The 14145-nt window shown below is 50.8% G+C and overlaps 2 protein-coding genes across 3 annotated transcripts in view; both read left to right on the forward strand.

Annotated features, from left to right (window-relative positions):
- LOC119955461 (rab-like protein 6) overlaps nt 1-7065 on the forward strand; it is a 143434-nt gene extending 136369 nt beyond the window's left edge. For both annotated transcript variants that reach the window (XM_038781656.1, XM_038781657.1), the window contains exons 14-15: nt 5264-5322; nt 6794-7065. In XM_038781656.1, the coding sequence (XP_038637584.1) occupies nt 5264-5322; nt 6794-7033 (299 nt within the window). In that variant the 3' untranslated portion in view covers nt 7034-7065. The remainder of the gene's footprint in view (nt 1-5263; nt 5323-6793) is intronic.
- Nucleotides 7066-8609: 1544 nt separating this feature from the next.
- Nucleotides 8610-11276, forward strand: LOC119955462. Its single transcript, XM_038781658.1, has 2 exons — nt 8610-9079; nt 10546-11276. Exons 1-2 carry the CDS (start codon nt 8647-8649, stop codon nt 11250-11252), a joined length of 1140 nt encoding a protein of 379 aa, XP_038637586.1. The 5' UTR covers nt 8610-8646; the 3' UTR covers nt 11253-11276.
- Nucleotides 11277-14145: the final 2869 nt, after the last annotated feature.

Here is a 14145-nt window from a genome sequence, read left to right on the forward strand (position 1 = left end):
CCAATGGCCTCGCTTCTGCACCATTTTCCAACCATGTATTCATCTGTTTTATCGTCCTCTTTCTAAACACATTAGGATTATTTGGAGAATGCTACCTTTTAGGTCTTTTTTATGATTACCCTCCTAGCTGCCTAATTTTTTTCTTCAGGATATCAACCGTCTTTCTACCTCGGTTGTTGTTACCAATATAAGATCTCAACCTCTGGTTATTCACCCCTCCCCCCAGAATGTTCTGCAGCTTCTCAGTGACCTTGCCACTCACAGTGGGGAGGCAGCACAGTCACGGTAAAGCCTCTTTCCTCAACTACTGAATCCCCAATCACTCTTACATTCCCAATCTTCCTCCTTCCCCTCCTGTATAGCTGAGTCTGTCTTTGTGCCATGGACTTGATGGTACCCACATACCTTTAGAGGAACCATCACCAGTATTTGAAAGTGAATATTTGTGAGAGAACAATATTCATACAGGATTCCAGCACTGCCAGCCTGCTGCTCTTTGACTGTCTGGTAATATTCCACTCCTTTGGCTGCACACTCTTAAGCTGCAGAGTGTCTACCTCCAGCTTAGGTTTCTCCTTTGTTGCCTCTTGTGCAGCTTTAACAGAAGTTTAAAAATTGAGGAAGTTCTGTGATGAGAAAGAGGTTAGAATATTTACTGCCGATATGGTTTTCTTCCTTTTCTGCAACACAGTTTAACCTCAATAAACAAAGCCCTTTCCCTCCCTCACCCTTGGTGCCCTTTCTGAGCTGCTCCATCCTGAGGCTTGGAGACCTTGTAGTGCAGTGGGTAGTGCCCCTATCTCTGTCTCAGTGGCTCCAGGTTTGAGTCCTATTACCGGACTTGATGACCAAGGAAGCTGTGTTCAGAACAGGTTATATATCAGCTTGTGAATCACATCTGTATTCAGGGATGATATCCTAGTAGGTTCCTCAAATGAAGCCACATCGGTAGAACTTAGTAACAAAAAGGGGTGATCACATTGCTTGGAATAGACTATAGGCCCCCAAAACTGCCAGGGAGAGATAGAAGGCAGATATGTAGGCAAATCTCTGGAATTTTAAGAAAAATCAGGGAATAATAGTAGATTTCAACTTTCCCGATGTTAACTGTGGCAAAGTTTGAAAGGCATAGAGGGGCGAAATTGTTAAAATGCATCCAGGAGAGCTTTATATGCCAATACGTAGAAAGTCCTACAAGGGAGGAGGCTGCACTGGATCCAGTGTTAGGGAATGAAGATGGGCAAGTGGATGAAGATTCAGTCGTGGAGCATTTTGGAAACAGTGACCATAACTCAGTCAAATTTAAATTAATTATGGAAAGGGACAAAGACCATAAATTAAGGTTTATAATTGGGGGCGGGCCAATTTTAATAACTTTGGACAGATCCTGTTGTATTTTAACTGGGAGCAGCTACTTGTAGGAAAATCTACATTCAAGCAGTGGGATTCATTCAAAAAGGAAATAGAGAGAGCACAGGGCCAACATGTTCCCATGATAGGGAAGGATGGAAGCAATTAGCCCAGAGAACCCTGAACATCAAGGGGTATCCAGGGTTGGAGAAGGAAAAAGAAAGGAGGCTTATGGCAGATACCGAGGGCTCAAAACAGTGGAAGCCCTAAAGGAATATAGAAATCGCAGGGGTTACTTAAGAAAGAAATTAGGAGAGTAAAGGGGGGGCATGAAAAAGAATTGGCGTGTAAAATAAAGGAAAATCCAATGGTGTTTCTCCCCCTTCCCGCTTTCCAGTTTGAGGCTCTTCTGCCCTCTCCCCTCCCCCTAGGTTTGTGCAAAAGCGAGGCAAATTTAACATAAACAATTGCCCGTTTGTGCCCATTATTTCCCCAGCCCATTTTTTAAAAAAAAAATTCAAAATTTAGCGTGGCCACTCCACCTATCCTGCACATTGTGGATGTGAGACCCACACTGACACGGGGAGATTGTGCAAACTACACATGGACAGTGACCCGGGGCCGGGATCGAACCCGGGTCCTCAGCAGCGTAAGACAGCAGTGCTCCCGGCCCAGCCCATTCTAGCAGACCACCGGGAAGTCCTGAGGGACAGAAGTAATCTCCACTTGGGGAGACGTGGATTAATCAAGGATAGTCAGCATGGTTTTGTCAAAGGGAGTTCATGTCTTCAAACTTGATTGAATATTTTGAGGAAATGACGAGGTGCGTCGATGAGGGTAGTGCCGTTGATGTAGACTTTGGTAAGGCTTTTGACAAGGTCCAACGTGGAAAACTAATGAAGAAGGTAAGAGTCCATGGGATTCAGGACAATTTGGCAAATGGATACAAAACTGGCTTAGTGGCAGAAGTAGAGGGTAATGGTCAAAGGTGGTTTTTGTAACTGGAAGCCTGTGTCCAGTGGTGTTCTGCAGGATTCAGTGTTGGGTCGGCTCACTTGTTATTTGTAGTATACATTAATGATCTGGATGTGAATGGAGGAGGTATGATAAATAAGTTTGCAGATGACACAAAAATGAAATGAAAATGAAATGAAAACGCTTATTGTCACGAGTAGGCGTCAATGAAGTTACTGTGAAAAGCCCCCAGTCACCACATTCCGGCGCCTGTCCGGAGAGGCTGTTACGGGAATCGAACCGTGCTGCTGGCCTGCCTTGGTCTGCTTTCAAAGCCAGCGATTTAGCCCAGTGTGCTTAGTGGTGTGTAAATAGTTAGAGCAAGGCCTTAGACTACAGGACAATATAGATGGGCAGAAGGCTGGCAAATGGAATTTAACCATGAAAAGTGTGAGAGAATGCATTTTGGGAGGGCTAACAAGGCAAGGGAATATACAATGAAAGGTCAGACTCCAGGAAGTGCCGAGGGTCAAAGGGACCTTGGTATGCATGTTCACAGATCTCTAAAGATAACAGGGCAGGCCACACCCTCTCACAATCCCTGGCCACACCCTCTCACAATCCCTGGCCACACCCTCTCACAATCCCTGGCCACACCCTTCCACTCTCTCCGCCCACACCCTCCCAGTCTATCTCCTCACACTCTATCCTCACCTCACTGTCCTCACCCCCTCACACTCTCTGTACCACCTCGCCCTCTTTCACCACTCCGCCACACACACTATCCTTTGGTGATGCAGTGAGGATTTTAGCCTGGGTTAATGCAGTCATGTTTTAAAATAAATCCTGAAAGACAAGTATATTTTGGGAGCCAAGGGTGCAATCAGACCTCCGTAAAAGGCTTGGTGAATGGAATTTTGTTTTGATTAAGGGGACTCCCTGTGGAGTTAATTAGATTTCAGCTGCTGGGTAAGATGATTTTTGCTGCTAAGGCATCGGGCATTTTACAGGAAGTAGTTCAGTTCTGATCTGAATGAAGCTGTGTCCAGAGGTTAGATTTTGCTCTCAATGCAGTTCAGTTAAAAAAGATAAACCATCTTTAAAGCAGTGTAGATTTTTCTGAGAACAAGGGGAAGCTGAAACAGCTTCTGAAAACATACGGCCAGAGTTTCTGCATGGGTCTGACAGGAGTCGGATCTTGTCTTGAAAGCGTCAAGAAATCTCGCTTTCTCAAAGAACATTTCTGTCAACAAGTATTCCGATGTGCCATAGGTATTGATTAGCAGATTGAGAGCTGAGATGGGGTTTTTTCTTGTTGTTTAAGAGGGAGTAAAAATAGCAGTTAAGGGTATTGTATACACAATTGTATTTAGTCTTTTTTGTAATAAACATTTTATTTTTAAAAAATTTTTAAAATATTAATTTAGAATACCCAATTCATTTTTTCCAATTAAGGGGCAATTTAGTGGGGGTGAAACCCACGCGAACACGGGGAGAATGTGCAAACTCCACACGGACAGTGACCCAGAGCCGGGATAGAACCTAGGACTTCGGTGCTGTGAGGCAGCAGGGCTAACCCACTGCGCCACCGTGCTGCCCCATAAACATTTTATTGAGGTATTTTTGGTATAGAAACAACAACAAAATAGACAATATACATGAAACCATAAACATAGTGCAAAAACTGTTTACCTTTCATACAGGTCACATACAGGGGTGCCCTCGACCCCCTTGCAGTCGTGCCCCTCGCCCTCGTGCCCCCCCCCTTGCCCTCATCACCCTTGTCCTCGCGCCCCTCGCCCTCGCACCCCTCGCCCTTGCCCTCGCCCCTACACGCCCTCGACCCCCTCGCCCTCTTCGCCCCCTTGCCCTTGCCCACGCCCCCTTTCCCTCACCCCTTGCCCTCACCCCTTGCCCTTGCCCTCGCCCCCCCCTTGCCCTCGCCCCCCCCCCTTGCCCTCGCCCCCCTTGCCCTCGCCCCCCTTGCCCTCGCCCCCCTTGCCCTCGGCCCCCCCTCACCCCCCCCTCTCCCTCGGCCCCCCTTGCCCTCGGCTCCCCCTCACCCCCCTCGCCCTCGCCTCACCACCCTCAACCTCGCCGCCCTCACTCCCCTCCGCCCTCACTCCCCTCCGCCCTCCCGGTCCTCTGCCCTCCCGGTCCTCTGCCCTCCCGGTCCTCCGCCCTCCCGGTCCTCCGCCCTCCCGGTCCTCCGCCCTCCCGGTCCTCCGCCCTCCCGGTCCTCCGCCCTCCCGGTCCTCCGCCCTCCCGGTCCTCCGCCCTCCCGGTCCTCCGCCCTCCCGGTCCTCCGCCCTCCCGGTCCTCCGCCCTCTCTGTCCTCGCCGCCTCACACTTCTTCCTCTGGGTGAAACCCTGGCAACGTTCCCTTTAACAGACCCGCATGCCCTCGTAATCATCCTGTTCCAAAAAATGTTCCTTGCTCCTTTTTATCTCCAAACTGTTCACAGAGCAGGATCAGAAACCTTTCCAACACAATGGCCACGAAATGTTCTTCAAGCACTGAGACTAAATGATGACACCATCACCTGTCTGTCTGTATGAACACAGCTGAGACCAGCGATAACCTCATGTGGATCTTACCATTGGAAACCTGGTACCAGAGTACACATTCCTCCTGGGATTGGGCAGGGAAGGAGCAAAAATAGGAGGGAATCTTGTCACCTGACTATTCAAGCCCCCGGGTAGGACATTAACATGGGAATTCACAGCTTTAGGTTGAAGTAAAGCAAAACTATGTGAATTTGAAGTACTTTCCCAAGTATCTTTTAGTTAGTATCAGTTAGGTGCCCAAAATCCTCACTGGTTTACTTAACTTGTCAAACCCCCAGCCTATCCTCTGGGCGAGATAGCTGGCAGTATAACCCCATTCTAGATGGATGTGTAACGCAGCATCTCTCACACTGTTAGCTCACTGTTAAACTAAACTTTGTTCCTTTTACAGAGAAAACAAGTAAGGCTTCATCTAAAGAGAAGAAGAAAAAGAAGAAAAAAGTGCGAGAGGTAATTGTTTTTTTTGTAAAATTAATGTATTAGCCGAGCAGCTTTCAATGTTCTGGTGGAAAGTGACTCCCCCCCCCCCCCCCCCCCCCCCGCAGTGGAGTTGTCCCTACTTTGCTGACCAACACCTGTCTCTCAGCCAACACCACTCAAACCGCTAATTTCCTGGTTGTTTGCGAGACCCTTGTGTACAAATTGCTACGTTTCCTGGATCATCACAGTCACTGCACTTGGAAAGTACTTTGTCGGTTGTGGAACACTTTGAGTTGTACTGAGAGCATAAAAGGAACCATAAAAAAACAAGTTCCTTGTTGGGCGGGCTCTGAAATACTGGGGTTTTCTAACCACATCCGGTGAAGGTGGAGGTTTAATGGACTGTAAAACATTATTGATTAAAATTGATTATTCCACTGTTAACTCAGCCATAGAGAGTTTATGGATATCCTATCCATTTGTGAAGTAAGACAGACAGCCAACATCTTTCCAAGCGCTTTGCAATCAATGAAGCTAGTTGTGAAATATCATCACTGCTTTAATGTTGGGACGAGATAGAATAGATTGTAGAAAAATGCTTGAGGGTGTTGACAGTAACTTTTCCAATAGCTGCACCTGGTGGAGCTGAGATTGTAAGAAACTACAATGAGTTTTGAGCACAGCCCAGTGCATCACACAAACCCACCTCCCATCCATTAACTCTATCTACACCTCCCGCTGCCTTGGGAAAGCGGGCAGCATAATCAAAGACCGCTCCCACCCGGCTTACTCACTCGTTCAACCTCTCCCATATCGGGCAGGGGATACAGAAGCCTGAGAACATGCACTAACATGTGGCACAGTGGTTAGCACGGCTGCCTCACAGCTCCAGAGCCCCAGGTTCAATTCTGGCCTCGGGTGACTATCTCTGTGGAGCTTGCACTTTCTCCATGTGTCTGCGTGCGTTTCCTCCGGGTGCTCCGGTTTCCTCCCACAATGCAAACATGTGCAGGTTAGGTGGATTGGCCATGCTAAATTACCCCTTAGTGTCCAAAAATGGTCAGGTGGGGTTACTGGGTTATGGGGATAGGGTGGCGGTGTGGGGTTAAGTAGGGTGCTCTTTCCAAGGGCTGGTGAAGACTCGATGGGCTGAATGGCCTCCTTCTGCACTTTAAATTCTAACAGGTTAAAAAACAGCTTCTTCACCGCTGTTACCAGACTCCTGAATGACCCTCTTATGGACTGAACTGATCTCTCCACACATCTTCTCTACTGAGTAGCACTACGCTCCATATGCTTCACCCGATGCCTGTATCTATGTACTGTATTTACATTGTGTATCTGTCTTACGTCCTATGTTTTTTCATGTATGGAACGATCTGTCTGGACTGAACGCAGAACAGTTCTTTTCACTGTACCTCAGTGCACGAGACAAGAAATCAAATCCAAATCCAATCCAGATCTGACAGCAGTTATTGCATCATGTGTTTTGCTTTTTCAGGAGGACGAGAAATTGGAAAAGAAGAGGCACAAGCCAAGGAAAAGTAAAGAGAAGGAAGCAACAGACGAGAGTCAGCAGAAGGAGAAGCAAATGACATCTGAAGAGAAGAGGAGGAGGAAGAAAGTGAAGACCAAGGAAAAATCTGAGAAGGACATGGAGGATTTGGAGAAGTTTCTGATTGGCAGCGGTGATAGTCATGGCGTGAGAAGCAAGGGTGGTGGAGACTATGAGGAGCTATAGTCTCTGTCCAAATTGTTGTGTTATCTTCATGTTACTACCCTGTTTCCACACTTTAACAATCCCTCTTTAACATTGGCACAAAGCACGTGCCCGAGCTTTGTGGAAGAAGCTGTTCATGTTGAGCTCTGGTTATTTCCACTCAACTCCTCCCATCACAGGCTGATTTTGTCAGTTTTTTAACTATTTGGAGGGTGGATGGTGCTGAAGGTTTACTGCTTGGCTCTCGATTTCTGGTTTCAGCTGATTTCACCAGCTAAATGAGCCCTTGTGGTCACTTCATTCTAATTCAATTCCTGCCTCTCTCAATGGGTGAGCTCTTCAAAGTGAAACAGGAAATATTGGCCTTCAGCAGAGTTTACCTACACAATCCATTGCGTTTGAATCAAATCTGGTTTCATGACCTCTGAGCGGGTACAGTATGCCAGCCTTTGTGAAATGCAGCACCCCTCTGTTTGCCAGGTGAGAACGGCTCAGTGAACACTCCCATAACCAAAGTGCTCTGCCAGTAGCCCCACTTCCCCCCCCCCCAAAACCATCTTTGGCTGGGGGACAGTAAACTCACAGGCACGCTTATTTTGGATGTCTCTAATTTAAGGGCTGTTTCTTCTCTTCCCCTTTGTAACGCCCCGATCCTTAAACCACTCCAGTGAAAATGTTGGTATTCTACCCGCTGCATTTCCACCCCCCCACCCCATGCAAGCAGGCCCATTGCAAAGCAGCTGGAGGCCGCACTGTGGGCCTGGTTGACAGTCTCTCCCTACCAGCATCCCCAGACTGTTAGAAGTGAGTCACCGAGTGCTGCCTCTCAGAATACCCCAGTGTATAAACCCACCTCTCACTTCCACCCTCACTGAAAGCGTCACAGAAGTGGCTCAGTGACTGAAATGCATGAACATGTATAATCCCGGCAGCCTCTCGTTTCACACAAAACTGTGATGTTGAACATCGAGTTGTTGGGCAAAGTGCTTTTGATGGCGAATGAAGTGTGCGACCTGAGTATTAACCAATTAACGCTGGTCCCGTGCGTTTTTCAGTTACAGGGTGTAGTGACATTGTTGGACTGCTAGTCAAAACTCAGCTATTCCGAGGCTTAGCAGGTGAAAGTCTTCACTGAATGGTTAGTACAAGAACAAGGAATCTGGACCAATTCAACAGAGTGTCTGACTCGGGAATTGGACCCAAAGACTCGAGGGCAGCTAACCCGGAGCAGGTTCTGAGCCTGGAGCTGGTTTACAGATTTAAAATACTCATGCACTGTACTATTCTGCAGTTGTGGGATTTTTCTTTTGAGGTGTTCTATGCATCGCGGACTGTGCTGTCCCAGAGCTGTCACTAAGTGGGTCAGTGTCCACTCCCAACAATCCACTGCTGATATAAGATTCCATTTCCAATTAGGTTTTAACCAATCATGTGGCAGGTGTTAGCAAACTGGCAGAAAGTATTGAGACACAGGTCTCATTGCTTTCTGAAACTGGGACCTCTTCCATTGCAGAATACGATGCTGTACTCTCTCTCTCTGCAAGCGGCAAGAGTGCAGGATTTCTACAACCTGATTTTACTGGGTGCTCAAGATAATTGGTACATTCTTATGTTCACATTAGTTCAACGATTTCATGTGTGCGTTCCTCTGTCATTACTGTTTGTGTTCCCCTCTCACTGTGGCTTGTGTTTCTCCTCTCACTGTGGCTTGTGTTCCCCCTTTCACACTGTGGCTTGTGTTCCCCCTCTCTCACGGTGGTTTGTGTTCCCCCTCTCTCACGGTGGTTTGTGTTCCCCCTTTCACACTGTGGCTTGTGTTCCCCCTCTCTCACTGTGGCTTGTGTTCCCCCTCTCTCACGGTGGTTTGTGTTCCCCCTCTCTCACTGTGGTTTGTGTTCCCACTCTCTCACTGTGGTTTGTGTTCCCCTCTCACTGTGGTTTGTGTTCCCCCTCTCTCACGGTGGTTTGTGTTCCCCCTCTCTCACGGTGGATTGTGTTCCTCCTCTCTCACTGTGGTTTGCGTTCCCCCTCTCTCACTGTGGTTTGCATTCTCACTCTCTCACTGTGGTTTGTGTTCCCGCTCTCTCGCTGTGGCTTGTGTTCCTGCTCTCTCACTGTGGTTTGTGTTCCCCCTCTCATTGTGGTTTGCGTTCCCCTCTCACTGTGGTTTGCGTTTCCCTCTTTCACGGTGGTTTGCGTTCCCCCTCTCTCACGGTGGTTTGTGTTCCCCTCTCTCGCTATGGTTTGTGTTCCCGCTCTCTCACTGTGGCTTGTGTTTCTCCTATCACTTTGGTTTGTGTTCCCCGCTCTCTCGCTGTGGTTTGTGTTCCGCGTTCTGACGGTGGTTTGTGTTCCTCCTCGCTCACGGTGCTTTGTGTTCCCGCTCTCCCACAGTGGTTTGCATTCTCACTCTCACTGTGGTTTGTGTTTCTCCTCTCTCACTGTGGCTTGTGTTCCCCCTTTCACACTGTGGCTTGTGTTCCCCCTCTCTCACGGTGGTTTGTGTTCCCCCTCTCTCACTGTGGCTTGTGTTCCCCCTCTCTCACGGTGGTTTGTGTTCCCCCTCTCTCACTGTGGCTTGTGTTCCCCCTCTCTCACGGTGGTTTGTGTTCCCCCTCTCTCACTGTGGTTTGTGTTCCCGCTCTCTCACTGTGGTTTGTGTTCCCCCTCTCTCACTGTGGTTTGCGTTTCCCTCTTTCACGGTGGTTTGCGTTCCCCCTCTCTCACGGTGGTTTGTGTTCCCCTCTCTCACTATGGTTTGTGTTCCCGCTCTCTCACTGTGGCTTGTGTTTCTTCTATCACTGTGGTTTGTGTTCCCCCTCTCATTGTGGTTTGCGTTCCCCTCTCACTGTGGTTTGCGTTTCCCTCTTTTTGACGGTGGTTTGTGTTCCCCCTCTCTCACGGTGGTTTGTGTTCCCCTCTCTCACTATGGTTTGAGTTCCCGCTCTCTCACTGTGGCTTGTGTTTCTCCTATCACTGTGGTTTGTGTTCCCCGCTCTCACGCTGTAGTTTGTGTTCCGTGTTCTGACGGTGGTTTGTGTTCCTCCTCGCTCACGGTGCTTTGTATTCCCGCTCTCCCACAGTGGTTTGCATTCTCATTCTCACTGTGGTTTGTGTTCCTCTTCTCTCACTGTTGCTTGCGTTCCCGCTCTCTCACTGTGGTTTGTGTTCCCCTCTCTCACTCTGGTTTGTGTTCCCGCTCTCTCACTGTGGCTTGTGTTCCCCTCTCTCACGGTGGTTTGTGTTCCACTCTCTCGCTGTGGTTTGTGTTCCGCTCTCTCGCTGTGGTTTGCGTTCCCCTCTCACTGTGGTTTGCGTTCCCCTCTTTCACGGTGGTTTGCGTTCCCCCTCACGGTGGTTTGCGTTCCCCCTCACGGTGGTTTGTGTTCCCCTCTCTCACTGTGGTTTGTGTTCCCGTTCTCTCACTGTGGCTTGTGTTTCTCCTCTCACTCTGGTTTGTGTTCCCCGCTCTCTCGCTGTGGTTTGCATTCTCACTCTCTCACTGTGGTTTGTGTTCCTCTTCTCTCACTGTGGTTTGTGTTCCTCTTCTCTCACTGTGGTTTGTGTTCCCGCTCTCTCACTGTGGCTTGTGTTCTGCTCTCTCACTGTGGTTTGTGTTCCCGCTCTCTCGCTGTGGTTTGCGTTCCCCTCTCACTGTGGTTTGCGTTCCCCTCTTTCACGGTGGTTTGCGTTCCCCCTCACGGTGGTTTGTGTTCCCCTCTCTCACTGTGGTTTGTGTTCCCGTTCTCTCACTGTGGCTTGTGTTTCTCCTCTCACTGTGGTTTGTGTTCCCCTCTCTCTCGCTGTGGTTTGCATTCTCACTCTCTCACTGTGGTTTGTGTTCCTCTTCTCTCACTGTGGTTTGTGTTCCCGCTCTCTCACTGTGGCTTGTGTTCTGCTCTCTCACTGTGGTTTGTGTTCCCCTCTCTCACTGTGGTTTGTGTTCCCCTCTCTCACTGTGGTTTGTGTTCCCGCTCTCTCACTGTGGTTTGTGTTCCGCTCGCTCGCTGTGGTTTGTGTTCCGCTCTCTCGCTGTGGTTTGTGTTCCCCTCTCTCACTGTGGTTTGTGTTCCTCCTCTCTCACTGTTATTCGTGTTCCCGCTCTCTCACGATGGTTTGTGTTCCTCCTCTCTCACTGTGGTTTGCGTATTCCCCTCTTGCTGTTTTTGCGATCCCCTCCTGTGGCGATATGCCTTCCCCCTCTCTCACTGTGGTTTGCATTCCCCCTCTCTCAATGTAGTTTGCATTTCCCAACTCTCACGGTGGTTTGCGTTCCCCCTCCATCACAGTGTTTTGTGTTCCCGCTCTTTCACTGTGGTTTGCGTTTCTGCTCTAACTGTGGTTTGCGTTCCTGCTCTCACTGTGGTTTGTGTTCCCCCTCTCACTGTAGTTTGCTTCCCCCCTCTCTCCCGTGGTTTGAGTTAGCCTCTCTCGTGGTGATTTGCATTCCCCCTCTCTCTTGGTGATTTACGTTCCCCCTCTCTCGTAGTGATTTACGTTCCCCCTCTCTCGTAGTGATTTACGTTCCCCCTCTCTCGTAGTGATTTACGTTCCCCCGCTCTCGCATTGGTTCGTGTCCCCGCTCTCGCGTTGGTTCGTGTCCCCGCTCTCGCATTGGTTCGTGTCCCCGCTCTCGCGTTGGTTCGTGTCCCCGCTCTCGCGTTGGTTCGTGTCCCCGCTCTCGCGTTGGTTCGTGTCCCCGCTCTCGCATTGGTTCGTGTCCCCGCTCTCGCGTTGGTTCGTGTCCCCGCTCTCGCGTTGGTTCGTGTCCCCGCTCTCGCATTGGTTCGTGTCCCCGCTCTCGCGTTGGTTCGTGTCCCCGCTCTCGCGTTGGTTCGTGTCCCCGCTCTCGCGTTGGTTCGTGTCCCTGCTCTCGCGTTGGTTCGTGTCCCCGCTCTCGCGTTGGTTCGTGTCCCCGCTCTTGCGTTGGTTCGTGTCCCCGCTCTCGCATTGGTTCGTGTCCCCGCTCTCGCGTTGGTTCGTGTCCCCGCTCTCGCGTTGGTTCGTGTCCCCGCTCTCGCGTTGGTTCGTGTCCCTGCTCTCGCGTTGGTTCGTGTCCCCGCTCTCGCGTTGGTTCGTGTCCCCGCTCTCGCGTTGGTTCGTGTCCCCGCTCTCGCGTTGGTTCGTGTCCCCGCTCTCGCGTTGGTTCGTGTCCCCGCTCTCGCGTTGGTTCGTGTCCCCGCTCTCGCGTTGGTTCGTGTCCCCGCTCTCGCGTTGGTTCGCAGCCCCGCTCTTGTGTCGGTTTGTGTTGCCTCTTGTGGTGCATCGGGTTTCTTCACTCATTACATTAACTGTACATCTGGGGTGACTGCTTAATGGGACATCCTGTGAGCAGGAGGTGGGTAGGATGTCAAACCCCAACTTTAAAGTAAATTAGGAGTGTTCCTTTTGTACAATTGATACTTGAGACTTTGACTGCAGCTTAAACACAGTTTCTGTCGTGAAAATCCCCTATCTGAATATCATGAACTGGAATGAGAGAACTTTTCCCTATTTAGGTTAGTGAAGTTTCTTGAACACTAATTACTCTGATAAGGTGCAGTATTATTGTACATTGAGATTCTAAAAAAGCAATGGTGTTCTTTGCAATTTCTAATTACTGATCACCCTTAGGATTGATTCCCGGTGTGGAAGGTTTCAGTCAGTTGTCAATGTTCTCTCAGTGACCTCATCCCATGCTATCAGGATCTAAACTTATCAAAGTTTGACACCTCGAGAAATATTAATCCTTTTATATCGTTCCAGGTTTGCAGCCTTGCTAGCGGTGCTGGCGTGTAGCGGTGCCAGCATGTCGCAGTGCTGGCGTGTAGCGGTGCCAGCATGTCGCAGTGCTGGCATCCAGTGGTGCCGGCATCCAGCGGTGCTGGGGTGCAGCGGTGCTGGGGTGCAGCGGTGCTGGGGTGCAGCGGTGCTGGGGTGCAGCGGTGCTGGGGTGCAGCGGTGCTGGGGTGCAGCGGTGCTGGGGTGCAGCGGTGCTGGGGTGCAGCGGTGCTGGGGTGCAGCGGTGCTGGGGTGCAGCGGTGCTGGGGTGCAGCGGTGCTGGGGAGCAGCGGTGCTGGGGAGCAGCGGTGCCGGCGTGCAGCGGTGCCGGGGTGCAGCGGTGCTGGGGAGCAGCGGTGCCGGCGTGCAGCGGTGCCGGGGTGCAGCGGTGCCGGCGAGCAGCGGTGCTGGGGTGCAGCAGTGCTGGGGTGCAGCGGTGCTGGGGTGCAGCGGTGCTGGCGAGCAGCGGTGCTGGCGTGCTGGGGTGCTGGCGTGCTGGGGTGCAGCGGTGCAGCGGTGCTGGCGAGCAGCGGTGCTGGCGTGCTGGGGTGCTGGCGTGCTGGGGTGCAGCAGTGCTGGGGTGCAGCGGTGCTGGCGAGCAGCGGTGCTGGCGTGCTGGGGTGCAGCGGTGCTGGGGTGCAGCAGTGCTGGGGTGCAGCGGTGCCGGCGTGCAGCGGTGCCGGGGTGCAGCGGTGCCGGCGTGCAGCGGTGCCGGGGTGCAGCGGTGCCGGCGTGCAGCGGTGCCGGGGTGCAGCGGTGCCGGCGTGCAGGGGTGCTGGGGTGCAGCAGTGCTGGGGTGCAGCAGTGCCAGCTATCAGGGAGGCTGGCTTACACATATATGCTTCCATCTATTTCACTGGGTCACATCTCAGGAAGTCACAGTCCAGAGGGAGCTGGATCCCAAATAGCATCTCAGACAGCATCCAAGTCTCTCCTCTCCAGGTATGAGATATTTAACAATTGCTTCTAATTTCCCACTCACATTGCTCTAAATTCTGAAGCCTGAGATATTGGAGTTTCTAGCATCTCAGTTTTAATGTAGTATCTAAGCCCTGCTCTGGCTTGGTTTGGCAATCCACGTTATGCCTGTTTTGCTACTCGGGATTTACAAAGGGGTTGAGTAGAGGACAGGTTCAGTAGCTCTTGTTGGTAGAGTCTGGGCTCCCATTTCGAGCATCCAGGCTCGAATTCCAACTCTGCTGGCCAATATGTGAAGTTTAAGGAGAACATGAGAGCTGTTCCAATCCGTTTCCAGGGGCTGCCTGATGAAGCAGCGGGAGGAGGGAAAACCATGGAAAGGTGGATTCCCCCAGATATTGGATTATATTCTCAGTCTCTGAGATACGGCTTACCAAGAAGGATGAGCCGCTGGG

This window comes from Scyliorhinus canicula, chromosome 21 (genome assembly GCF_902713615.1).
Source record: "Scyliorhinus canicula chromosome 21, sScyCan1.1, whole genome shotgun sequence".
Taxonomy (NCBI): Eukaryota; Metazoa; Chordata; class Chondrichthyes; order Carcharhiniformes; family Scyliorhinidae; genus Scyliorhinus; species Scyliorhinus canicula.

What these genes read in the sequence shown, in the direction of transcription:
- LOC119955462 (XM_038781658.1), top strand. Translation starts at nt 8,647, where the DNA reads ATGTGTGCGTTCCTCTGTCATTACTGTTTGTGTTCCCCTCTCACTGTG. An exon ending in ATTCTCACTCTCTCACTGTG is followed by an intron (nt 9,080 to 10,545) that starts GTTTGTGTTCCC and finishes TCTCTCACTGTG; the next exon opens with GTTTGTGTTCCTCTTCTCTC.